At 45.9% G+C, this 26,764-nt stretch overlaps 1 protein-coding gene across 6 annotated transcripts in view; it reads right to left on the bottom strand.

Moving 5' to 3' along the window:
* Positions 1-26,764, bottom strand: part of TTC7B (tetratricopeptide repeat domain 7B) — a 204,841-nt gene that overhangs the window by 115,427 nt on the left and 62,650 nt on the right. For all 6 annotated transcript variants that reach the window (XM_080685190.1, XM_080685192.1, XM_080685194.1 and 3 more), the window contains 2 exons: positions 9,816-9,894; positions 2,531-2,703 (listed from right to left, as the gene is read on the bottom strand). In XM_080685190.1, coding sequence (XP_080541316.1) covers positions 2,531-2,703; positions 9,816-9,894 — 252 coding nt within the window. The remainder of the gene's footprint in view (positions 1-2,530; positions 2,704-9,815; positions 9,895-26,764) is intronic.

The raw sequence follows: 26,764 nt of genomic DNA, 5'->3' as shown, positions 1-26,764 counted from the left end.
AGAAAAAGCATTTGATAAATTTAAAACACCCTTTCACGAAAAAAAAAAATACTCAAACTAGTAATAGAAGGGATCTTCCTCAACCTGACAAAGGGCATCTATGAAAACCCATAGCTAACAACAAACTTAATGGTGAAAGAATGGATGCTTTTCATCTCCTAAGATCAGGACCAATAGGAGGATGTTCACTCTTGTCACTTCTATTCAACACTGTACTGGAGGTCCTAGCCAGGGCAATTAGGAAAGGAAATGGAATAAAAGACATCCAGATTAGAAAGAAAGAAGCAAAACTAATCTCTATTTGCAGATGACATAATCTTGTATATAAAAAATCCTAAGGAATCTAAAAACTATTAGAACTAGTGAATATTCAGCAAGATTGTGGTATACAAAAAAATCAATAGAATCAACCCAAAAATGAAATTAAGAAAATAATTCAACTCACTACTGCATAAAAAAATTGCATACACACACACCAATTTAGAAATAAGTTTAACAAAAGAAGTACAAACTTTATACCCTGAAAACTACAAATTGTTGAAAGCAATGAAAGAAAACCTAAATAAATAGAAAGAAATTGATGTTCATGGATCAGAAGTCTTAATAATGTTAAGATGGCAATACTTATCAAATTGATCTACAAATTCAATGAAATTCCTGTCAAAATCCCAGTTGCATTTTTCTTTACAGAAATGAACCTACTCCAAAATTCAAATGCAAAGGAAGGTGTGTAGGGAGGACAGTTCAGGGGTTCTGGGCTGATTTTGGCTGATCACCTTCCAATCACTTGTACATGAAAATGTTGTAAAATTGATTGTGGTCATATAAGCACAACTATATGACTATATTAAAAGCCACTGAATGGTACAATTTAAATAAGTGAATGGTATATATAGTATGTGAATTACATCTCAATAAAATAGTTTTTAAAAACCCACATGTGTGTATCTGTCTGAAATAAAACATGTGACTCAGTAACCAGTCCTGGTATGAAAATGGTTCCTTTACCTAGTAACTGCATTTTCTAGATCTGCATGTTGCCTCCATAATTCTCCCTGTACAGATGGGGAAGCTGCTGTTAGAAGAGGGACAGAGTCTCAGTGGCTTAGGAAATAAATAAGTGCCAGCACTCTGAGCTTTCTGCCTTCGAGGGGTGAGGCCACACTGGAACAGCACCCAAACAGAGAGAGCTCTCTCCATCTGTCCTCCATCTGTCCAACTTGATCTGGGCAGGGAGGAGCAAGAACTGACTTCCTCAATATACCTGGCACCTTATATGCATGCCTGTTTACTAAGAAGCATCTAAAGCAGAAAAAAAAATGTAGGGTCTATTTTGAAGATATAAATATCACTTTTAAAATGAAACCAAATCTACTTCTAAATAGTTCATAAAAAGGGGTCAGCATTTTAAAGTGAGTTTGGGAATTGCAAGAACACATGTTCTATGAATCCAGATAAGGACTAAGGAATAAACAGGCTATGAATTAGGCAAACTCATGGCTCAACAAGGCCATGAAAAAAGGAGCATAAAAATGAAATTGAAATAAGCCCAGGGAAAACGTTAAGAACATGCTCACTTGTCTGATTTGTACAAGAAAGGCAAACTGATCAAGATGAGGAGGGAGAGAGATGCTTAAGAGGACTAAGAGACAGGTGCTTTGAGAAAAACTGTCCCCTGACAGTGCCATAACCACTTTCAGAAGGTACACGTGGAGTAAGAATCTAGTCCCCATCCCTCCAACCCCCGTGACTATCAGTGCTTTCTCTGGGGCCTGCGGTCTCTCCGTAATTTTTCTAATTTGACAACAGCCAGAGAGGGTTTCCCTCTTTATTTATACATGTTCCCTTTCCTTCATGGAGCGATTCTGAAATGCCATTGTGCCTTGTCCTTGTAAGAACAGGCAAAGATCGGAAGTAAAGGCTCTGAGGGAAAAATCAAGAATAAGTCCACATCGTTCCTGCCTCCTCGCCCTTCTCGCGGTCTCTCTCCCTCCTTCCCTCCTTTCCGGGCCTGGGGAGATCCAGGTAAGGCCAGAGTGGTTCACTAGCCCATTATCCTCACAGGTGACCGAGTCCCAAATTTAAAACTTAATATAACCAAGAAGTCCTAAGGAGACATCACCTTCCAATCACTTGCACATTAATTCTCCTTCATATAGCTCATTCTGTTTAAAACAATTTTAACAAAAAGATGAAGGAATTGAAGAAAAATAAAAAGTTAACTTGCTGGCTTTACAACTAGCTTTGTCATTGACTGCCTACAACGCTGGGGTTCTTCTGATAAATGGACTGAGAATTCAAAGACCAATAGCAATGGCTGAGATGAGAGCACTGCCCTCACCAGTGTACAGACGTTTGCTGAAAGTGTGAGAAATAATGAGGTACCTCGCTTAAATTGGTCAGTGAGATTTGTTCATCGGGTTTTCTTTCAGGGGAAAAATATCTGCCCTTGAACTTCTACTCATCCTTGAATTTTGCTGAAGTTTCCCTCCCATTCCCTGATATATAAATGCGGAGTCCGCTCCCATACTTCTCTCCTGAGTAGACGCGGGCTTTCCGACTGAGGGTGTAGGTTTTAGTGTTGGCTCCTTTCCGGAGAGGGTCGTCCAGAGGCGACTGGCATGGCGGGTCCTCCAGAGGGTTCCAGTAGCTCTGTTCACACATACCCCGCAACAAGATCTCTGCCAACTGCCTCGCTATTGTCTGGGGACACAAAGGAGCAAAGGCATAGCCATGAATCTGTTCTGTATCATTCATTCACTCATCTACCACATATTTTTCAGTCATCACTTTGTATTATGCCTTCCAAGACTCATAATGAAATATTTGGATGAAATTATGTCAGCTGATGACAAAACGAAGACAGGATACACTAAGATATTTGGACAATTAAAAAAAAAATAAGTTCATGCCCTTCAAATGCCACCTGCCTCGGTTGCACTCCGGAACACGAAACCTATTTTACAACTGAAACTTTTAGTTAAGCTTTTTCAAAAACCCTTATAAATAACAGGTGAACTACAAATATTTTCATCACCTCCCAAATGATGCCCGCTAAAGCCCACACTTGGCAAAAAGCCACTACTCCACCTAGGTGATGTTATCCCTGAAAAAAAGTCTCTTCTTTGAGGATAAGATGACGTCCAGCGTAGATTTTTAGTCTGTCTTCCTTCCTAGAATGCCCCGGGCTGGTCCTCCATGGCCCCACCCTGGTACCCCGCTCCTGAGAGCCCTGTTCTCGGTGACCCCGGGCCTTTGCAATGGAGAAGGCAATGGGGAGCACGGCTAATGATCAAGAGAGGCCTTTGTCCAACATCGGAGAGGCATCTCTTTCCTCACTGTGAAAACCCAGGAACGCCCGATCCTCCTGAATGAGAGGCAGATTACTGCCTTCTCCAAACTCCAGCTCCACCTCCCAGAGCAGCCCGGTATGATGTATGGGGGAAGGAGCATGTGGCTTCTACTAAGAAGTACACCGAGTGGCCAGATTATTATGATCTCTGAACGCGTAATAATCTGGCCACTCAGTGTATATCCTATATAATAAAAGGCTAAGTCCCCTCAACCAGGAGTTTGAGCAGCAGGCAGGCCGGCCAACCGCACATGTCCTCTCCCCCTGGCCAGGCTGGCCGGACCCCACCCATGCACAAATTCATGCATCGAGCCTCTAATATATATATATATACACACACACTGAGTGGCCAGATTATTATGCGTTCAGAGATCATAATAATTGGCCAGTGTATTTTGTTGACTAATGCATATTAGTTTGTTTCCAATGACAAAAAAAAGAGGAAAGGTGAAAACAAAAAAAGAAGAAAGAAAAAAACCCTCTGAAAACAGAAGCACTGCACCGCAGGTGGGCAGGTGGCCCGTGATCAGCCAGAGGTGGCAAAAGAAACCGTCCACCGGCAGGTGTTCCAGGAGGTCTCGGCACTCTGCAAGATGCAGACAAAGGATGCCGATCTTCCCCGAGAAGGAGCCTTTTTAAATAATGTGTTCCAGAGGAGACCTCTGCTAGGCTTTCATCCATGTGAAATCTCTTAAAACGCCATAAGGAAACTTCAACACAACCAAAAAACTAGCTTAGTGGTTTCTGATAATCACCATGTAAAGGCAAATTTTCTTGATTATTCTCAAGTAAGACTCATTGGCTTTAACTGTCTATAAAAATGTGAAATTAAAGCACTCCTATCATCCCCAACTGAGCCATCTGTAAAGCTCTCTTAAGAACACAATTTCCAGGACCTAACGATTCCTGAACTGTTTTCTTAAACCTGCCTCTAGTTTCACGTTGACTCACTGCAGTCATATAGCTAATGACTTCTGCTGGGAGCAATGATGGGCAAAAATTACCTGCACTCCCGGCAGCTGAGCAAAAAAGGATGCTAAAGGGAAAAAATGCACAAGGACCTTCATTTTCTGGAGATGGAGGAATTCTAAAATTACAAAAACTTCTGCCCTACACAGTTTGCTTGCTCACTACTAGATCTCAATTCCCTCGGGGCATTAACCTTCCAGAGAGACCTTTAAAGTAGGTTTTGATGTGTGCATATTCTAAAGGCACCCATCACCTCACCAGTGCCCTACCGATGAGAAAGGTTGTCTGCTTGCACTCACTGAAAGCTCAAATGAAGTTCAGAAAGAAAGATTAAATATGAGAAATTATCAGCAAGATCACCAATATCTATCATACCTTTTATTTTTTTAATTTTTAAAAAATATATTTTTACTGATTTCAGAGAAGAAGGGAGAGAGAGAGATAGAAACATCAATGATGAGAGAGAATCATTGATCAGCTGCCTCTTGCACGCCCCACAATGGGCATCGAGCCCGCAACCAGGGCAAGTGCCCTGGCTGGAATCAAACTGTGACCTCCTAGTTCAGTGGTCAGCAAACCACGGCTCGCGAGCCACATGCGGCTCTTTGGCCCCTTGAGTGTACCTCAATCAGATTGAGGACGTTTTTAGCAAAGGCCAGCTTAGGAGTACCCTAATTAAGTTAATAACAATGTACCTACCTATATAGTTTAAGTTTAAAAAATTTGGCTCTCAAAAGAAATTTCAATCATTGTACTGTTGATATTTGGCTCTGTTGACTAATGAGTTTGCCGACCACTGTCCTAGTTCATAGGTCGAGGCTCAACCACTGAGCCACGCCAGCTGGGCTATACCTTTTATTTTTTACGTGAAGGTTGGTTGCATTTAGCTTGCAGTTTAAATGCTTAAAAACTGCTGGTAGCTATCAAATGAACTCAGAATTCAAGGAAGGAAAGGAAGAAAAGGGGCCCGAAAGAAGACTCGAGAAATGGACTTTTTTGTATGTATTTTAAAGTGTAATAAAATTCACGTAACATTAAGATCACCATTTTAACCATTTCAGGTGTATACACTAACGGCCTTTAGTACATTCACAGTGTTGTGCAATCATCACCGCTTCCTGGTTCTAGAACATTCTCACTGAAACCCCAAACCCTCTTAAGTCGTGAGTCGCATTCCTCGTTCTTCCAGACCCTGGAAACTGTGAATCTGCCTTCTGCCTCTATAGATTTGTCTAGCTGGGGTATTTTCCTATGAGTGGAATCATATGATGTGTGGCCTTTGTTTCTGGCTTCTTTCACTCAGCATAATGTTTTCAAGGTCCATCCTTGCTGTAGCATGTGTCAGTGCTTCATTCCTTTTTCTGGCTGAATGCTATTCCTTTTACGGAGGCACCACATTTTGCTTACCTAGCTGTCAGCCGACAGACACTTAGATTGTGTCCATCTTTTGGCTGTTGTGAATGGTGCTGTTATGACCATTCATGCACAAGTTTTTGTTTGAACACCTGCTTTCAATTCTCTGGAGTCTTTATCTAGGCGTGGCATTGCTGTAGATGTATTTCTAAATCCTTCTCTGCTATGGTCTCCCAACAGACTGAGTTTGACAAAGCAATTTTCCATCTCATATGAATATCACAAATTTGCAGTTATCAGCTAATCTAAAAAGAATCAAATGTCTATTAAGACCAATGAAAACCCTGTCTGATGAATGGCAGTAGCTGGAGAGGCTTTTTGAGGTCCAGTATAAGCCAAGACACCAGTAAATAAGACCCAGGAAGTGCCTCAGTGAGGGTGGGCTAAGAATCACTGCGCAAACTAGAAAATAAGGCTCTCAGGTCCTGCCCAGAACCACCCAGCGGGCATTTCTGAGGCAGGCACAGGGATGCGTACAGGGTGGGGCAAAAGGAAGTTTACAGTTGCTCGTATGGAAAGCAACACAATAACTAATAATTAATAAATACAATAGTAAACTTGGTGTTTCACGTACTCACAACTGTAAGCCTACTTTTGCCCCATCTTGTATTTAAGTGTCTCTCCAAGAATTCTGACACATACCTTTTTAAAAATATATATATTTTTATTGATTTCAGAGAGGAAGGGAGAGGAATAGAGAGATGGAAACGCCAATGATGAGAGAGAATCATTGATCGGCTGCCTCCTGCATGCCCCACACTGGGGGTTGAGCCCACAACCTGGGCACAAACCAGGGACCTCCTAGTTCATAGGTCGATGCTAAACCACTGAGCCATACCAGCCAGGACTCACACACTTTTGGTTAAATACTCAAGGAATTAAAAACAGTTTAACTTAGGTCACATGAGGATCATCAACCAAGGTCAAAGGTCTACTCCTCTCATTTTGTTTTGTTGAAATATATTTTTATTGATTTCAGAGAGGAAGGGAGAGGAAGAGACAGAAACATAGATGATGAGAGAGAATCATTGATAGGCTGCCTCCTGACTGGGGATCGAGCCTACAACCCAGAAATGTGCCCTGACCAGGGAGTGAACTGTGACCTCCTGGTTCATAGGTTGACACTCAACCACTGAGCCATGGCGGCTAGGCTACTCCTAACACTGACCAGTTAACAGCTGAGACTGTCCAGGGGCAGCTCCCGTCTACCCAGACCTTCTCTCCAAGGCCTCTTCACTGTAATTCTCAGAAAACCAACAAAGAAACCCGTCTTCCTTCCTAACGTATATCTATTTATAAGTTCAAATACATTAATTTAAAAATCATAAACCTTACAATGAAAGATATTCTCTAATTCTGAAAAATAACATTGAAATTAGCAGCAGGCAGATTCCAACAGTGTATTCAATACAGTCGTTCCTTTTAATGAGAAAAAAACCATTCATTTCCTTAATGAATCAATATATATTTTTTGAGAGTCAACAATATGAACAAATGCTCCATATTTAAGCAATTTTGAAAGATGGGCTTTTTCAATGTGCTTGAAAAAGTTATAAAAACATTTGATAATACAATCAGTTATTTACATTATGCTTCCAAATTTTGGAAGAAGCTGTTCATATTGACCAGTTGAGAAATTTTATGGAATGTTGGGAGTAGATCAATGAGAAAGAAGGCAATTATTTTTATCCATATTTTGCAGTGGTTTCCACTGTAAAACATGGATAAAAATTTCAATTTGTTACTACAATTGATTGAACTTCTTAAGGCACCTATAAGTCACATGACTATGTAAATAAATATTGAAGACCAAGTGAGTTGTTGGTGGGGGAGGCATGTGTGAAGTACATCTTCTCTCACCCCCATAGTTCTAGGAAAGCCTGTGGCTTGGCCATCTGACCCCATGAGTTATATGTCTGCATCTAAAACTCTGGAGACACCAAACTGAAGATACAGCCTCGTTTCTGTGACAGGAATCCGTTAGCCTGGCCCCAGGGCATGCTCTCCTACAGCATTTAAAGGATTTGTGATAATGGGAGGACAGCCGCATGGATGACAGAAGACAAAAGAAACTGCAATCTTACATGGGGTTTCTGCATCCGTGCTGACAGGCAGCATTTGCTCCCAGTAAGCACCAGGCCTTTGCCCAAACACTCACTCAATGGCTATGGCTCTGAAGGGCAAGTTATGAAGGTGTGATGAAGGAAAGTCCCCAGGAAGGAAAGTGAAAGGATTAAAAAGGAAGAGAGAGAACTCAAGTCAAAAGGAGAGCCAAGTGGCTGATCAACCAGTTATTTAGCTTGTAAGTTTTATAGTCAATATCATTAGTCAGACAACTAGGTACTGCTCAGGGCTAATCTGCTTTGCTCTGTCTGTATGAATCATTAGCATACAAGCGATCCCTTCCCGCAATGGCATCTGGGAGGGCTTACATTCTACCAGTCTTATGGGATGCATTTCTTATGTTTCAAGGGACAGACAGCACTACAGATGAGCAACTGAAAAGATGCCCAACGTCAGTACCCACCAGGGAAATGTAAACCAAAACCACGATGAGAGAGCACCTCACACCCACTGGATGGCTACAGCTAAAAAGACAGACAACAACAAATGTCGAGGGTGTGGAAAAACCGGAAGCCTCATAACTTTTGGCGAGAATGCAAAATGGTGTGACCACTTTGGAAAAGAGTTTGGCAACGCCTCTAAATGTTAAAAATAGAGTTACCATACGATCCAGCAATTCCACTCCTAGGTACATACCCAAGAAAAATGAGCACATATGTCCACATAAGAACTTTCATAAGAATGTTCACAACAGCATTATTCATAACAGCTAAAAAGTGAAGCAACCCAAATGTCTATCAACTAATGAATGGATAAGTAAAATCCTATATAATAAAAGCCTAATATGCAAATTGTCCCCTCGGGCAGTTGTTCAACCGAGAGTTCGACCGGGAGACCAGGAGTTCGACTGCTCACTATGACGTGTGCTGACCACCAAGGGGCAGTGCGGAACATGGCAGGCGTCGGTGACGTGCTGTGGCCTCTTGCTGGCTATCTGGGGGTGAGGGTGACGGGGATGGAGATGCAGTGAGACTGCCGGGTGTCTGCCGAGCTCACTCTCATTCCTCCTGCTACCCTCCCCCGCCCCAGATGCCAGGGCTCGCATACCAGGAAAGCCCCCCGAACTCAGGTGCTGGGTGCCCACGAGGAGCCTGCCCTGCACCTGCGTGGTGTCTTCCGGGTGAGCCAGGCCACAGCCGCCAGGACCATAGGGGCCAGTTGAGCTCCCCGTGGGTTTGCACAGGAGCCAGTCTGCGAGGCTGGCTGGGAGTGTGCTGCCTGCCCAGCTTCCGTGCGGCACTGCTGGGCAGCCCAGAGGTCCATGCTGCACCCCGGCCTGCGGCGTTGGGTCGCACTCACCACATCTCCACGTGGGGACTCGGGTGCTGTGACTCAGGCGGAGGGGGTCGCACAAGGGTCTGGGGGCCCAGGTGCTGCCCAGGGCTCAGAGGTCAGCTGGGACCTGCCCTTCCATGCCAGATGCTCACACTGTGATCGCCGGCCAGGCCTAGGGACCGCACCCATGCATGAATTTCGTGCACCGGGCCTCTAGTGTCTTATATCCATACAATGGAATATTATTTGGTAATAAAAAGGAACGAAATGCTGGTGCAGGCTACAACATGGATGAACTTTAAAAAAATATCCTAAGTAAAGGAAGCCAGTCACTAAAAGACCACATATTGTATAATTCCACTTATATAAAATGTCCCAAAGAGGGAAATTTATAGAAACAGAAAGTAAATGAGTGATTGCCAGGGGCTGGGGAACGGGGAGAATGGAGATTGACTACTAATGGGTATGGAGTTTCTTTTGGGGGCGATGAAACGTTTTGAAATGAAATATTAGCGATGGCTAAACAATCCTGTGCGTATACTAAAAACCACTGACTGTAAACAGTTAATTATATGGTATGTAAACTATATCTATTAACATATATGAGAGAGAGAGAGAGAGAGAGAGAGAGAGAGAGAGAGAGAGGGAGATTACACTTAGTCGAGTCATTCACCACACTTACCATTCGCAGGTTCTGAGTTGTTCTGGTCTCGACCGCTCTGAGGAGCTCTCTGAACCTCCCCACTCCTCTGGTCAAGTTCCTGTGTGCACACAGAATTTGACAGCATTTCCATCTCGCGTGTATTAACATCAAATGTTTTATACGCATATTTCAATGCATTTTATCTACATAAAAGCTGTTGGCTAGATTTTAAGCAACAATTATTCTGAATGTGCCTGTCCATCTTTGTTCAAATCTCCAAAATATGACCTAGGACTGATGGATTTTTGTGTTTCTGAAACCAAATTTTCTCACGAAAACCAAAGTTGGAAAATCGATTCTGAGGCTCCCTTCTCCCCGCCCCACAAAAGCAAGATATCTTGCCAGAGTTTATCTTCATCCTTACGTGGCTCCGTGGTTTTCCTGCTCTGCTGAGTGGCGGTGAAATCTGTCTTTTCATCTAAAAGGTGGGTGGCAACTGGGGAACAGAAATATCCACAAGGCACTACATGCAGTGTGGGGAAAGGCTACTTTAACTTGCCATTTTTATGGGCGAGACAGAGAGAAAAGGTGTGAGAAATGAAGGGCTCCACCAAGCAACCACGCTGCATCTTTGCAAACATAAATTAGTGCCCAATAAAGCCATCAAATGCTCCTCCACCCCGCCTCCAACCCCGCGATGAAGCAAAGGGTCAGAGGCCCCTTGTGGGAGCAGCTGTATGAGCATGGAACCTGAGCTGCCGGGGACTCAGAACACATCGCATCCCGCTGCCCCACACACCTCACAGAGACGTGTTTGGTGACACATTTCATTAAGGGACAAATGATTCTTGAGTAACATCCTGGTCAATATATCCAGGCCCCACTTGTCCTTGCTGAAAGCTGCACCCGGCTGCTCAGCTGGCGCACTCCCCAGCCGGTCCCTTTACATTGAGCGCCGCTACCACCTATGACATAACTCGGGGTTATTTATAACCTGCTCATTAGAACACATCTCATCTTTCCAAGACGCCGCAGAGCCGGTCAGCCGGTGCAAACCTGTCAGCCAGCCCTGCAGGCTGTGGCAGATGCCCCAGGCATTTGGCCCTCTTCTTGGATGACATTTTAAATTGCACAAAGGTATTAAATCAAACTGAATGTGGGTTCTGTACGTTACAAACACTCACAAGGGCTATCAATTCGCCTCTTCGACCTACATGACATCCCAGAACTCTCATTCACAAGAACAGCCCCGGGACTTCGCTCAGTTTATTGGCACAGGTACACAAGTACTCCCATCTTCCTCTCACCCACACGGAGCAGGTGGTAGCAGATCAGAGTTTTATGGGGGCATAAAAAGAGAAGCGTGTGCTCAGGACTCGAAGCAGCGCGGAAGGAGATCTAACGGAGATGTGGGTAAAAGTTAGGTAACAGGCCCGGGGACATGCAATCTCCTTTGCTTTCCCCTTCATTTGTTTTTATGGGATCCGTGTTCTCAGGCAACAAAGTACATTTGCTTTTGGACTGAAGCTCAGTTCGCGTAAGTAACGTGGGGGAAGGAGACAGCTACAGCTAAAACATGGACGGGTAGAAAGGAGTAGTCTGCTTTTATTCCACCGATGAAGCTCTCACGATGTGCGAGGCTCAAAAGGAGTGGCATTTTGAACTGTATGACGGGTGGGATTGAGACGACACAATGGGAGGAGACCCAGATTTCCAGGGCTGTTTACCAGGGTGGAAATCAGGCCTTGAACGGGCAGCATCAAATCTAAACACTGTCAGGGAAGGCAGCAAGGTGGGAATTGGTCACTCAGAATGTCCCTGCATCCCCCTCGCAGAAGGCATGACTTATCGAGGCAAAAGTACAATATTCTAGCTAGAAGGCCCTAACACTATCTACTACTCATTATGACACGGAAGGACATGGCTTGCTCAGGTTCCCAGACCCGGCAAGAGTGTGAGCCGGGGGGGCTCTGTCACCTTCCTGGGCAAACGAAACGTAGGTTCTCAAAATGAAGTACAACTCTAGGAGGAAGCACAAACTGTGAATGCATGAGCTCAGGCCTATGTTTTGTATCATGAATATGCAAGGTACTTAATACACACACACGGTGCAAATTTCACGCATTCCAGGGATGACAGCCAATGAGATACTCCTAGGAACCGTTCACAATGGGGAAAAAATCTGTTGACCCCGGTGAAGCGGCCCAGCGCCTAGGGTAGTGGTTGGCAAACTGCGGCTCACGAGCCACATGCGGCTCTTTGGCCCCTTGAGTGTGGCTCTTCCACAAAATACCACGGCCTGGGCGAGTCTATTTTGAAGAAGTGGCGTTAGAAGAAGTTTACGTTTAAAAAATTTGGCTCTCAAAAGAAATTTCAATCGTTGCACTGTTGATATTTGGCTCTGTTGACTAATGAGTTTGCCGACCACTGGCCTAGGGCAATGCCTCCACCGCCATAAAGGAGAAAGGATGGATAAATTCCCCTCCCCCCTATGGCGAAGGTGGCTCTCCCGTGCAGGACCGAGGCCCTCTGCTGGAGGACTGGAGGAAGTCTCCCCGACCAAGGGGCAGTCAGTCACACATTGGAAGGGGAAACGAGGGCATATTCCCAAAGCACTGACGTTACCTTGGAAGCAGATACAAGTTTTTCTCAAACTGTTTCTAGTTTATTTCTGGAGAGAGCTTAGGATTCAGAATAAAATTCTTTCTCCAACTGGGAGGCATCCTGCTCGTGAACCAAGGATCCACAGTAGCCACGCATGTCTCCGCAGGCCTGGGGCTGTGCTGCCCACATGAACCGCGGCCCCATCTGGCCAGCCGCGAGGCTGGGTGTCCAACCACAGACCAACTCGGCAGCAGGAAGAAGGCGGAGCTGAAGGTAGAAGGCTGCTCATTTTCAATATTAGAAAGTGAAAACGAATCCCAAATGCAGAAACATACAATTCTCATGGACGCCTACACCATTCATACATCTTTGGGTCACATCATTTTAGTCAGCCAATCGCTTTCACTGTTGGCAGCAGAAAAAATAATTTTTAATCTAGTTGGATAATCATGAGACAAAGGAACAAACTAGGAAATTAACTTGTAAGAATTACATTCTAAATGCTATGAAATACCCCGATCGGAGGGAAGTAAACAAACACCACAGGACTGCGTCATGTCTCTGAACTGTTACTTTATCCCTAAAATGTTGTGACTCAGCAAGTAGGTGGAAGGAACTGTTGCTTAAAGACTGCACCAGAATGAAGAGAGGTGAGGTAAAAAGGCTCCCAGGGGTGACACGCTGGTACCAACTGTCCCTGGTGGTGAGGGTTCCCACAGACCGGTCCCTTGCTCAGGTTCCATGCTCATACAGCTGCTCCCACAGACCCCTGACGGGAGGTCATTCACTCCATTTCAACACCCTCAACAGAGCACAGCGATGTCCGAATTCATTATGGCAAACAATTCCCAAAAGGAATGTTCTTGCCAACATCCGAGCAGCAGGTGCGTTGGCAAGCTGTCAGAACTTGGGGTTCACACTGCACCTTGCTTTGGCAAGCTCCCTGAGCTGGTGCCTTTTTACCCAGGCCAGACGGCTCCCAAACAGCTCAGCTATGACCAAGGAAGAAAGCGCCAGCAGGTCCCTTGAGCACCAGCCAGTTTTCAGCCAGAAAAACAGGCAAAACCCCGCTTTCACTTTCCAACGTCACTGCCTGTCCCCAACCCAGTGTCCCATGGCCTTGCTCTTGTTCAAACTCAGGCAGAGACCTCCTGCTCGGTTCCTGTCCCTTTTCATGGGGACACAGTCTCCCTCTCCCTGACCTACTTCCATTTTTTCCTTCTCTCCTCCCTTTTCTATCTGGTCTCCTCCTCCTCCTTCTGAGTCTCCTCCTTCTAGGGCTTGTCTGCTGGCCATTAGGTCAGTGCAAAAGCATGACTTCCTGCGGACACCGGGGGGAGGGGGCCTGTGGCTTGCCTCTTGACCCCCTGGGCCCTGAAGCAGCACTTTTGAAGTCTGGCCTCTGAAGTGCACATTCTTATGAACAAGCCTACGGCAGCGCCTGGTTCTGTCCTAGGACTCAGACCGACATCCTCAGCTCCTGAGTACCGTCACCTGGGGCTCTGTGTATCTAACCGAGGGGGGAATGTACACGGAAAGGAAGCAGCGCTCCCAGCCCCAAATCAAAACGGAAAACTCAGAGACGGAGCCACGTCGCCTCGGGATGGGCGCTACTTCAACAGCAAGCTCAAAATAGTGCTTTGTTCTTCCTCTTCCCATTTCTTGGGAGCGAGAAGGGAAAATACAATTCTCCCCCTTAGCCTAGCCTTCTACATTATCGTCTGACCTCAGAGCTTGGCCCAGGCCACCAATGCACTCAAAGTCAATATCAACTGTCACTGTTACGCAAACTCAAAGTTCTGGTGTGAATACTTTTGTTGTTCTGGGTACCAAATCCCTGGTCTCTTACCAACCATCACTTCTGGAACTCCCAAGTGGCAGGTTATCCCAGCCTTTACTGAGCATCAAGTCCCAGGCTGTCCCTGAGGACACACTGGCGAACGGAGGCCGCCATCCCTGCCTCAGGGAGCTCAGAGGCTCCACAGCCCCCAAAAGGATGTAGGCGCCTTGAGGACCAGGATCTTTGTTTTGCCCACGAACATGCCCCAAATCCCTCAAACAGAGCCTGGGATACAGAAAGTGCTCCATAAATATTCATGGGATGAATGCAACTCACAACTGCCAGAATGAGATGGAGCGAGGCCACAGCGGGTACATCTCCCTGCTTCTTGTCCCCTTTTGTGGCATTGCTCATGGTGGGCAGGCAGCACAGCACAGCTCTCTCCTAAACAGAACCCTCACCTGCCCGCGGTGGCCGTGCCTGGGTGCCCGGGAGAGGGGTGACACGCTGGTACCAAGCGACATCACTGGGCATGCCTGGCCTGACAGCTTCCAGACAGCTATGTAGATAATGAGGATTTCAAGATTTAAAAAAAAAAAAAAAATCTTCCAGACACTTCAGGGAAACTTTCCTTCCCATATGCCTTTACACATGGCTCCTCCCTCTGTCTGAAGTGTCCAAAAAAACTTCAAGTCATCCATCAAGACCCAGGTCAAAGGCTACCCTTGGAAGCCTTCTCCCAGCTTCTCCGGGAAGACCAAGGCACCGGTCCTGGGTGCTCCCAATGGGTGCCCATGTATTTGGAGCATAGGTGACACTTAACACACTGATTTTCATGTGTATTTAGGCCTGTCCTCCAACCAAACGGTGACCATCTTGAGAGCACAGGCCCTCAGAATGAGCACAATCTTCTATTCTGAAATCCCTTTCCCACTCCCTTTGCTGAGAAGAGCTTTCTCGATTACCAAGGGAACGAGTGAATCGGGTACTTCTTACGTCATGAAACGTGCCCATAGGCATTCTGGACCATGTCCACATTGATAACCCAGAAACACAGAAGTGTCCTGCACCTCTAGGCCCATCTCTCTCCGTTCTCAAGCGCGGGAGCCGCTTCCCCTCCGTTTATATGACTGTTAGTGTCATCAATTGGAAAAGTCTGAAATCAAAACCAGAGACCCAGAGCTGGAAAGTGAGGGAAGAAAAGGCCATCCATCACCATCCAAAGGCTCTCCTGGCCGCCTCGGGCTGCTTCCCCGCACGGGCCCAGCTTCTGTCCTCTGCACACTCTGGCCTGGGATCCAGTGACATGCATTGTGAAGACAGATGGCTCGCGGCCGTCAGGGCCCATGGATCCGACCCACAACCTTGGCCTCGTTAGCAAAGGACTCTCTCTGACCAACGCAGCCAGCCAGCTGCAGCCCAGATACAGTGACGGGTGTGACAACCATCCGCGCTGGGATGTGAACAAGCCGGCGAAGCTTCCGGAAGTCTCATTTCAAACCTAATGAGAGTTGTACCAGGCTTACCAACATTTTTTTGGTCTACCTCAGCAACTGAGGCTTCCTCGTGACAAAAGCAGAGGGAATTGGGCATTTTGGTCAGCCGGCCGGGCAGCAGGCAGCAGGCAGATGGGCACCAGGCAGCCGACGGGCAGGCTCTGTGTGCCAGGCAGTAGAGGTACAAATCAAAAAAGGCCCTGAGAGTCCTCTCAGGGTCTCAACAGGGACATGCACAAAGGTGCCTCCCACATGGCATGCGGAAGGCCTGGATGGAAGCTGGACCAACTGCTCCGGGAGCTCAGGCAGAAGAGCGACTCAGCCTTCGGCTGTTTCTCCCCACTCCCAAACCCCAAGTCTCCAAGGAAAGAGAAATAGGGACAGGCTTGCCTGGTCTCATGTCCTTCCTTCTTTCCAGCCGCTGGGACTGAGTCAAAGGATATCAATCCTCATTCAAAAAACAATGGTTGAGCCCTGGCCTGGTGGCTCAGTTCGTTGGGGCATCGTCTCATACACCAAAAGGTTGTAGGTTCAATCCCCCGTTGGGGTGAGTATGAGAGGCAACCAATCATGTTCCTCTCTCACATTGGTGTTTCTATCTAAAATCAATAAACATATCCTCAGGTGAGGAGATATATATATATATATATATATATATATATATATATATATATATATATATATCTCCATCCTTCCTGGTCGGTGTGACTCAGTGGTTGAGCATTGATCTACGAACCAGGAGGTCATGGTTCTATTCCCAGTAACAGCACATATATTTAAAAAATTAAATATGTATATACACATATGTTGAGGGCCTACTGTGTACAGGGGAGGCAATAGTGATCCAGCCAACAAACATGCTTCCCCGTGAACTTATAATGATGCTCAACTTAACCCTAGAAGCCAAACAGTATTTAACACAGTTGGACTATTCAATCTAATAATATTTTTAACAAACAAACCAGTATCTCACATATAAGGATTGTTCTTCAAAGTATTCACCTGGAAATCCACATCTTTGTCGATATACTTAAACTTAGGTAAAACAGAGCAGGGACTCTGGAGCCAGACTGTATGGGCTCAAATTCAAGCTTTACAACTCACTGGTGTTGATCTGGGGAAAGTGCCTGTGCCTCAGTTTCCTCTTCTGTAAAATGGTGATAACAGATGTACTCACCTCACAGATTGGCTGCAAGCATTAAATGAGTTAATACATGTAGTAAGAGCTTTCTCAGGGTTTGCCATTATTACCACTATTATCCTCAAAAACTCTGTCATTGCTCAGAGAGTCTTGGATTCTGGAATCTACCTTCTCGTCAATTTATAGCGCATGAAAGTTTGTTTTACTTCTTTGGAGTCATTTAATTTTGAGGGGGAAAAAGGCATTCCCCAGTTGGACCCATTCATTCACTTTGCTGTTTATTGGAAAGCCTACCATGTCCTCAATAGCAAGACCACTGATGTCGGGTGAGGATAGGAAAATGCTCCTTCTTTGGGACTCTGGTCCCTCTCTCAGGAAACCATGGCGACATCTCCTAAGATGCCAGTGTCCATGGGGAGGCGTGCAGAGTGTCCACCGAAGGCCACAGGCCCAGGGCAGCCCTGAGGAGCCGAGGACCCGAGGTGCTGGCGATTGGCTCCGTCCTGTCCTATCTCGGTGAACGTAGCTAGCACTGGAGAAAGTTCAATCAACAGGGCCAGGCCAAACTCACACGTGGACGTGGGTGGCTGAGCCACTGACGGTGGTTTGAGTGGCTCAAATTGGTGGTTTGGGCAGTTGAACCACCAGGGCTTTATGAGAGTGTAATTCAAAGCTGACACTGTGATTTACTTCCACGGAGGAAATTGCCTGCGGCAGGTCCAGATGGAGCTGGAGGACGGGGTGAGGAGAGCAGGAGTGGCTGGGGCTCCGCACGACCTTCCTCACGGTTAACGACACGGAACATGGAGGAGCACCAGGCCAACTTCACATCCATCTTAAACGTCAATAAGCACATACGTAGAAGACAGTCAAGAAGGTAGAAATGGTCTGCTACCAATATGAGTTCAAACACTAATTGATTCTTAGCAGCAAAGTCACACAGATGAAAGGACGCCTGACTCTCCTGTTCCCAGGCCAGCTGGGCTGTGCGCGGGAGAAAGGCAGAAAGGACGTGGGGGGAGGGCCACCCCTGGAGCTGACAGTGAAGAGCAGGGTAAGAGCAGGAGTTCCCTTCCATTCCAATCAGGAAACAGGAGGCTGCGTTTACAAAACCACCTCGGGGACAATGTTTCAAAAACTACGACTGAAAAAGCCCAAGGGACTCAGTTGAAAAAAAAAAAAAAAAAAAAGGCCTTTCAACATAGGGGTCACTGGTCCCAGTGGCTTCAGGAGCCAGGCAGGTGGCAGGCCTGGGTGAGGAGCGGCTCGGGGGAGGGAGGGGAGCCACTGCGGGGTGCTGGGCCCAGGCCTGCTCAAGGCGTCCTGTCCCGTTCCCAACCAGGCCTCTTACACTCAACGGGGAAGGGAGGGGGTCTGCTGGGCAACTGGTAAAGGAGCCTCCCGTCTGCTCCTGGGGAAACAGCCGTTTTGCTCAGTGTGGGGCCTCGTGCCACTGGGATTCTCATTCTCGTGAGTCGTGCCAGGTAACTTGCCTGGGCCTGGGAAAGGCAGTAAGTTGGGGACAGAAAAGAAGAAAGGGGCAAAGGCTGAGCGTGATCAGGAGCCGAAGGGGGAGGGAGAAAGGAATGTGAGGCGTGGAAACGTGGCAGAGGGAAAACACCCTGATGCCGGGCACACGCCGAGAAGGGTAGGAACGTGGGTCCTCATCTATGAAATGGGACTATGCTACTTCCAACGCCCGATTAAGAGGACACTGGGGAAGCTCCTGGCCGTGCTCAAAATTCCGTCAAACGTCCCACTGCCCAGCCATCCGCTACCTCCCACCACCCGCCATCTGGCCCTCCGTCCCACAGATAAACATTTATTGGGCAGAAGCCCAAAGCAGCCACTGGTATGTTTGTGTATCTTTGGTTTAGCAGAAAATAGTGCAAAATCAGAACTGTTTCTATTATATACTATGTCAAAATTTTCTTCTCAATTAACAAGTATTTATTTAGCACCTCCTGTAGTTTCGTGCGTGAGAAAGCAAAGGCTCGGAGAAATTATGTAACATGCCCGGGATCATCACGCAGCCTGCAAACAGAAGAGTTGGTGTTTGACACGGGCCCAGTCTCATTCCAGCGCCAGAAGAGCTGCCGCCGATCCCTGCTGTGCAAAAGCCCGCAAACAAACTGGAAACTGTGACTAACTCCCGTGACACAAACAAAAGCATCACAGGGGCAGGAGAGAAGCGAGAGGCGGGGAGCAGCAGGGCCAGATGCCGCCTCCACATGGACTCACTACATGGGCTCGAAAGAAGGAACGGGATTCGCGGCCTCTTCCTGTGCGGTGGAGGACAAGGGGACAGCAGAGATAGAACTCGGAAGTAAGACAGTCAGACAAGGGGCTAACGTTGACAAAGTGATAGAGATATGGAAATGGGTCCGTCCAAAGGCCGTTAGGACAAGCTTCTACCTGAAATCCTCTCATCCTTGCCTCATTTATTTGGCCCTTCCCAGTGAAAACGCACACCAATTACTCAAATGGTAGTTGGACTGTACCTGTGAGCCACCTACAGAGAAAAAGCTTTGCTAAGCACCTTAGCGGGGCCAATGCCACCTGTGGGGCGAATATTTAATTTGTGCAGGGGAATGAGCTATTTTCAAGCCCCTCTAAGCCATCTACAAGAGCTGACATCCTATGTAATAAAAGCCTAGTATGCTAAGTGTCCGACTGTTCGACCAGTCGCTATGATGTGCACTCACCACCAGGGGGCAGATGTTCCAACCAGTAGGTTAGCTTACTGCTGGGGTCTGGCCAATCAGGAGTGGGAAAGAAAGGCCGGACACGCCCTGGAGCCCTCCCGCAGTCCCTTCCCGCCCTGGTAGTGTACCGATGGGGTCCCTCAGCCTGGCCTGCACCCTCTCGCAATCCGGGACCCCTCAGGGGATGTCGGAGAGCCCGTTTCGGCCCATTCCCTGCAGGCCAGGCCGAGGGACCCCACCAGTGCATGAGTCCATGCACTGGGCCTCTAGTTTACCAATAAAGCACTGGCAAGACAGTTAACAGTTATTTTACTCTCTCATCAAGAGAGCCCCCTAAGACGTTTAGCTCCCCGAGGACAGTGGCCGGGCCTCACATGCCAGGACAGAATAAAACCTGGCTGCACACCTACTGCTCACAGGCTGCTGTGAGGATCACACGAGGTAGCAGTCCTTGCTCAGTGAATGCTAGCCATCATCATCATCTTCTGCTGAGGCAATAGGAGCCAGTTCCAGGCCATCCCCCACCCATTGTTCCAGATGGTTCTCCAATCAACCTAGTGAAGCATGCTGGACTTCATTACCTCCAACGGACAGAGAGGGAAACTAGGTCTCAGAGAGGGGAAGGGTGAGACTTGCCCGAAGCTCGGTGAGTGAGCAGCGGAGCCAAGACTAGAACCCGGACCTCTTGATTCCCAGTGCAGTTTCCCCTCCTGCCCTCTGCTGGGCACTGTTCTATCCCACCTTTTATTATCCCCCTCCCATACTTTTTTAACCATTTTATTGTATAAAATATAGATACAGAAAACCATAAAAAATCAAATATATTGCTTAGGGAATTATTATAAGGTAACTACCACCCAAATAAAATTTAAAAAAGACCATTGTCACTCATCCCATCCCAATGAACAGGCCCCTCCCTCCATCCAAAAGGAATTGCTACACTTCATTCCATTTCCCTATGGCTCAATCACTCCGGTATGCATCCCTACACTATAGTTTAGTCTTGCCAACATTTTTTTTCTTACTTGATGAATCTTCCTATATAATAAAAGCCTAATATGCAAATTGCCCCCTCGACCAGGAATTCGACTGCTTGCTATGACATGCACTGACACCAGGGGGCACGCGGTACATGGCAGACGTCAGCAACATGGCGCTGACAGCAGGCGGCAGCGGAGGCACTGCCGGCCCTGATGGAGGAGAGTGAGACCACGGCAGGATGGTGGAGCAGGTGAGCGGGCGGTGCCAGGCCAAGGTGGGTACGAGCCAATTGCCCCGCCTATCACCTGGCAGACAGGGGACGGGGCCACTGCCCAGCACCCAGGTGCTGAGGGAGCCAGGCAGGGGGGTTGGGGGAAGCCCAGCCCCGATCGATAGCCCCACAGACAGGATGGTGGAACAGGTGAGGGGATGGCGCCAGGCCAAGGTGGGGTGCCAGGCAGGGCTGCAGGGCTGCGAGGTTGGGGGCATGAGCTGGGGCCCGATCTCCACAGGCCACCCCGAGGGACCCCACCTGTGCATGAATTTGTGCACCAGGCCTCTAGTTATCTAAATAAATGGAGAGACCTTGGATTGGAAAATTCACTATTGTTAATATGGCAAGTCTCCCTAAATTGATCTCGAGATTCACTACAGTCCTTATCAAAATCCTGGCAGCTTTTTTTTGGTAGAAATGGACAAGATGATTCTAAAATATATGTAAAAATATCAAGGACTGAGAATAGCCAAAATAATTTTGAAAAAGAATGAAGTTAGAAGACTTACTCTATATACTAGTATTTTAAAAACCTGCTATAAAGCTATATATTCAAGACAGTGTGGTATTGGCTTAAGGACAGACATATAAATCAATAAAACAAAACAGACACTCCAAAAACAAACCTTTACATTTATGTTCAATTAGTTAATTTTTTACTAACATGTCAAGGCAATTTAATAGGAAAGAAGACTTTTCAACAAATGGTGCTTAGATAAATGGATATTCAGATCCCAAAAAATTTAACTCAGACCATTATCCCATACCACACGCATATTAAATCAAAATAGATCAAAGACCTACATGTAAAAGTGAAAACTATAAGACTTGTAAAATAAAACATAGGAGAAAATCTTCGTGGTTTTAGGTTAGGTGAAAATATCTTAGATATGACACCAAAAAGATAATCCATAAATAAAAAAAACTGAAAAATTGAATTTCATTACAATTAACTTTTCCTCTTTAAATGACATCATTAAAAATGAATACAAGCCACAGACTGGCAGAAAATATTTACAAATGCTATATCTGATGAAGAACTTGTATCCTGATAATGACAACCCGAAGGAAAACAGGGCAAAATAGTCAAACAGATATTTCACCACAGAACATGTAAGAATAGATAACAGGGACATGAGAAGCTGCTGAACAACATTAATCATTAGGGAAATGCAAATTAAAGCTAAAACCCCACTAGACTAGCTCTAAGTGAAAAGCTGGCAATACCAAGAGCTGAAGAGAATGGAAAGAAACTGGGACTCTCCGATACGGCCGGTAGAAATGTAATGTGGTGCAGCCACTTTGGAAAAACAGTTTGGCAGTTTCTTAAAAAGTTAAACATGAACTTGTCAGATGACCCATCCATTCCATTCCCATGAATCTATCCAAGGGAAATGAAAACATATGTCTGTGGAAAAATTTGTATGCAAATGTTCATAGCAGCATTATTCATAAGAGCCCCAAAGTAGAAATAATCCGAATGCTCATCAATTGGTGAATGGACAAACAAAATATAGCATATCCATACAACGGAATAACTAAAAAAAGGAGGGGCCTCTGGGTACAGGCTACAATGTGGGTGAACCTCCAAAACATTATACTAACTTGAAGATGCAAGACATAAAGGACTCAGATCCCACTCCTGACACCAAAAAAAAAAAAGACATAAAGGACTACTAGATATTCTATGATTCCATTTATGTAAAATTTTTAGAAAAGGCCAATCTATAGAGACAAATAATAGATAAGTGGTTGCCTGGCATTGGGGGTGGGAGTGGGGACTGATTGCAATAGGCTTGAAGAACTCTTTAGGGTGATGGAAATGTTGTAAAGCTGAATTGTGCAGATGATTGCACCGCTGTATAAATTTATTTAAAACTATTAAACTGTAGCCCAGCTGGTGTGGCTCAGTGTTTGAGCGTCAATCTGTGAACCGGGAGGTCATGGTTCGATTCCCAGTCAGGGCACATGTACAGGTTGTGGGCTCAATCTCCTGTGGGGGGCGGGCAGGAGGCAGCCAATCAATGATTCTCTCTCATCATTGATGTTTCTATCTCACTCTTCCTCTCCCTTCCTCTCTGAAATCAGTATATATATTAAAAAACAATTAAACTATATATTTATAACATTTTTGCTATAGAAAGTATACCTGAATAAAGCTGCTAAAATATATATCAGCTTGCTTTCTGATAATTCCTGGCTATTGCTCCTTTCCCCATTTTTATGGCTACCTTTTCCTTCTTTTGTCTCTTCTCGGTCAATTTTCATTCCACTCTCAGCAGTTTCCCCTCGCTGTGGGGCCCAGTCCCAGAAAAGAGCTCTACTGGGTCAGAAGGGCCAGGCTGCTCCCGCCCCACAGACCTTACTTCCCATTTTCAGCTGCTAATCTCAAATTGGCTAGAGGCGCTCTCCAATAAATACTTGTTGGCTATTTTAGGGTCTCCTGTTCTCTGGTCCATCAGATGTCCCATCGCTTCCTTCTGCTCGCACCCACACAAATGCAAATTACATGCTGGCCTGTAGCTGTTGGTAATTTGTCCCCCTCAGCCTGTCCTTAGGGATTCATGAGCATACCCTGTCATCGAGTTTTGCTGTAAATGTTGTTCATGGGTTGTGGTTTTCCTATCTGGTTACTGTGTCTTTTTTATGTGGATATATGAGAAGATCCAAATGCCACCACGTTGTTATCATCTTCCCAGATTTCAGTTGCCAATTCTTACCTTTCCATCAGGGAGCTGACAAACCCTTCACTTACTTGTCAAGCCCATGTATAATGCTTACTATGTGCCAGACACCATCCAAACACACTATAATTACTAAGTCACTTAATCCACTAACAACACTATGAAGTAGGTTCTATTATTATCCCCAGTTTACAAGAGAGAAAACTGAAACACGGAGAGGTTAAATAACTCGCCAATGTCACAGTAAACGTAAGGTTCAAACCTGGGCAGCTGGATCCAGAGCCAGTGCTCTTGGACCACTACACTACGCTGCTCTCAAGAGCTTATAACGTGTATCTGGTCTGGGAGACCTAGCATTCGACCATGACTGCCTCCTGTCCCCCAGTCCTCCCTAACAAGGGGAAATCTTACCCCTCCCTCAAAGACCAAGTTCAAATGTCAATTCTAAAAAACGTGAACTCACCCAGGCAAGCAGCTTCTTCCTCCTTCCTCCCCTCCTTCTCCTTCCCCCTCCCATCCTTCAGGCTGGTGCTTTTCACCAGGTGTTACACTTACTGTTGACACCCTTGTCTTCCCCATGAGCTCAAAGAACATTGGTATTCATCTCGTGCCTCCAGAGCACACCCTAGTGACTGGCCCCTAGCAGACTCTCAATGAACATTTGTGGAATTGAGTAGGCAATTGTTTTTCTCCTTAACTAGCTCAAAATGTACTTGGAAAGCAATAAAACTGCATCTTTTTTGAAAAAAAATCTGTATTCAGAGTTTTACCAAGTCTGGCTAATGTTTTTCTGGGTATTTTTTGGAAGAAACAGAGCATTGGGTTCGTTCTGATATTTTAGTGGCTTGTTTACAACATGAAGAAATGGCTGCTTCTGATGCTTTTCTGCCAGATTCGAAGGAGAACAGCTACCACGCCCACCAACCCAGCACCTGGCAGCAGAGCGAGCAGCAGGAGAGAGCTACAGTGTGTCAGTGCTGGGCCTAGGGAATTAGCATCAGTCACTTGTGAATAAGAAGTCAAAATTCAAACCTAAAGTAGAGAAGGTGGAAAATCCAAACATCAATTGAAAAAAAGAATTCATTAATTTTTAAAAATCTTGTAATTTAATGCAGGACTTTGCTACGAGAACATACATTTTTATCACAGATTTCCTTATTGGTGTACAGATCGATGGCAGACGTTGCTACACAAATACAAAGGCAGGTATTTGTAAGAAAATGTATGGCCCCTCTCATTTTCAATAGAAGGTTCTAGTGTTTCCTAAAAAAAAAAAAAAAGTAAGAAATTCTCCAAAGATGTCTCAGTCATTTTCTGGGCTTTAGCTCCATCTCTCTAAGAGTTAACTAAAAATACCTCTGCAAAAAAGAAAAAAAAAAAGGAGAGAAAAACAATGATTTAAAAAGAAATAGGTAGGAAGTAAAAAAAGCTGGGGCCTCCACTCCCACCCTTTCCTCATGTAAAATATTAATGCATTTGACACCTAAACCAGGGGAGGGAAGAAGTAGTTAACCATGAGCCAGAATAAGGATGCTACGCACTTTCCCACGCTCCCTCCTGGGCAGCGACAGAATGGCCTGCTCGGCGGCACAGACATCACCAAATTACCAAGAAAGCTCCCAACAGTCAGAGAGGGCGAGTCTGGCTTCCTTCTGTCCAGACAGGATGTAAATTCCTCTTTCCCAACACATATGTGTCTTTCAATGGCCTGCCCTTGAGGGGCTGCCTACAGAGGCCACGCTAAAACACTCTCCTGTGCTTCTGTGTCCAATTTCATTCAGCCCATGAAGGGTTCAACTCGAAGAGTCACATTTTTTTTTTTTAATGTGGGTCTGGGAGGCCCTGGGAGCAAATGTTCTCAAACAACTAACCCACAGAAGACAATAATTCTCTTTCCTGTGGTGGGAACTCCGGAATCCCATCCAGATGTGTATGTGGTACACTGAAGTAGAGCACCGAAATGCTGCCATGCTAGGAGCTTCTAGACGTGAACGAGTCTGCCAGGGCCTGCGTAAGGAGTTTCTCGTAATAAAGCCACCATCACTGTACATACCCCCTCCCCCCAATCTCAGAGACAGAGCACAAAACAGAGGTCCCTATGACCCAGAAAAGCTATTTGTTCCTGAGATCAAGGAAATCATTTGACACCTGGCCCCCTTCACCCTCTTTCCACAGAAGGACATCATACGCAGGAAGACCTAGATGGTCAGTGACATTCCCCTCTTTTCCACCGAGAAGCAGCAAGCAGGGCAGCAGGTCCCATGAAGCCAGTCCAGGTGGTTCTGTTCATCCTTATATCCCCAGGACCTAGCACAGTGTTCAATAAACATATCTAGCTTCCAATACATGTATGTTGCATTAAGTACGTTTAAAGAAAACACACTGCTAGGCATCTGTGAGCCACAGCCATCTCAGCTGAAAATAAGTTCGTTCGTTTGATCGTTCGTTCGTTCGTTCGTTCGTTCATTCATTCATTCATTCATTCATTCATGTCCAACTGTACACCAGTCACTGCTCAAGATACAGATCCCTCCCCAAATAAAACAGACAAAATTCCTACCCCAGTGGAACTTATAGTCCAGTGATTGGAGACAGACAGTAAACAAGTTATATCAGGAAAAAATACAATGTGGGCAAAGGGTTAAGAAATTCCTTTCCTCTTCGGCTTGAGAATTTGACCTTAGGTTAACTTTCCAATTCTGTTTCCCTGGCAACCTAATAAAGATAAAATGTCAATTATGTTACCAGGCAACATTGCTTATGTTAAAAAATGACCCTGAGGGGCATCGAAGTGGGTAAAGGGGGTCAACTATTTGCTACAGGAAACTGAACTTCCGGTAGGGAGCACACAGTGGAGTACACAGTTGCCCGCCCCGCCCAGCCCACCCCCTGCACTTTGGGAGCCTAGAACGACCTCCCCGTGCTTCTGCTGAAGCCAAGGACAGACCATCACGGAGCCACCCACCTAACGGAACACTGACAAAGCTTCCAGGTGGCACAGGACTCCTGACACTCATTAAGTGCTGGCACTTACGAAGTGCACTGAAAGCTATCACCTGTCCCCCATGGCTCACTCTGGAAGTGGCCTTGGAGATCCATGATTGACATTGACAAAGATTCCTTTGTTTCCATGCTAAAGTTTTGGTGGCATTAAGGGATGAGCCAGACCAATATACACTTAAACAAACCAGAGAAAATTCGCTGACACTTTTTATGACATAAATGATTACATCTGGACTGGCTTTTAAAAGTTCTTATTTTCTAAGTGGAATGCACTTCTTGGAGCTGTGCTACTTAGTACTCCATTGTGAAGAAGAGAGTAC

This window comes from Plecotus auritus (assembly GCF_963455305.1).
Source record: "Plecotus auritus genome assembly, chromosome: 1".
Taxonomy (NCBI): domain Eukaryota; kingdom Metazoa; phylum Chordata; class Mammalia; order Chiroptera; family Vespertilionidae; genus Plecotus; species Plecotus auritus.
The sequence above is the reverse complement of the archived record's forward strand: the minus strand, read 5'-3'. Positions and strand labels throughout refer to the sequence as shown.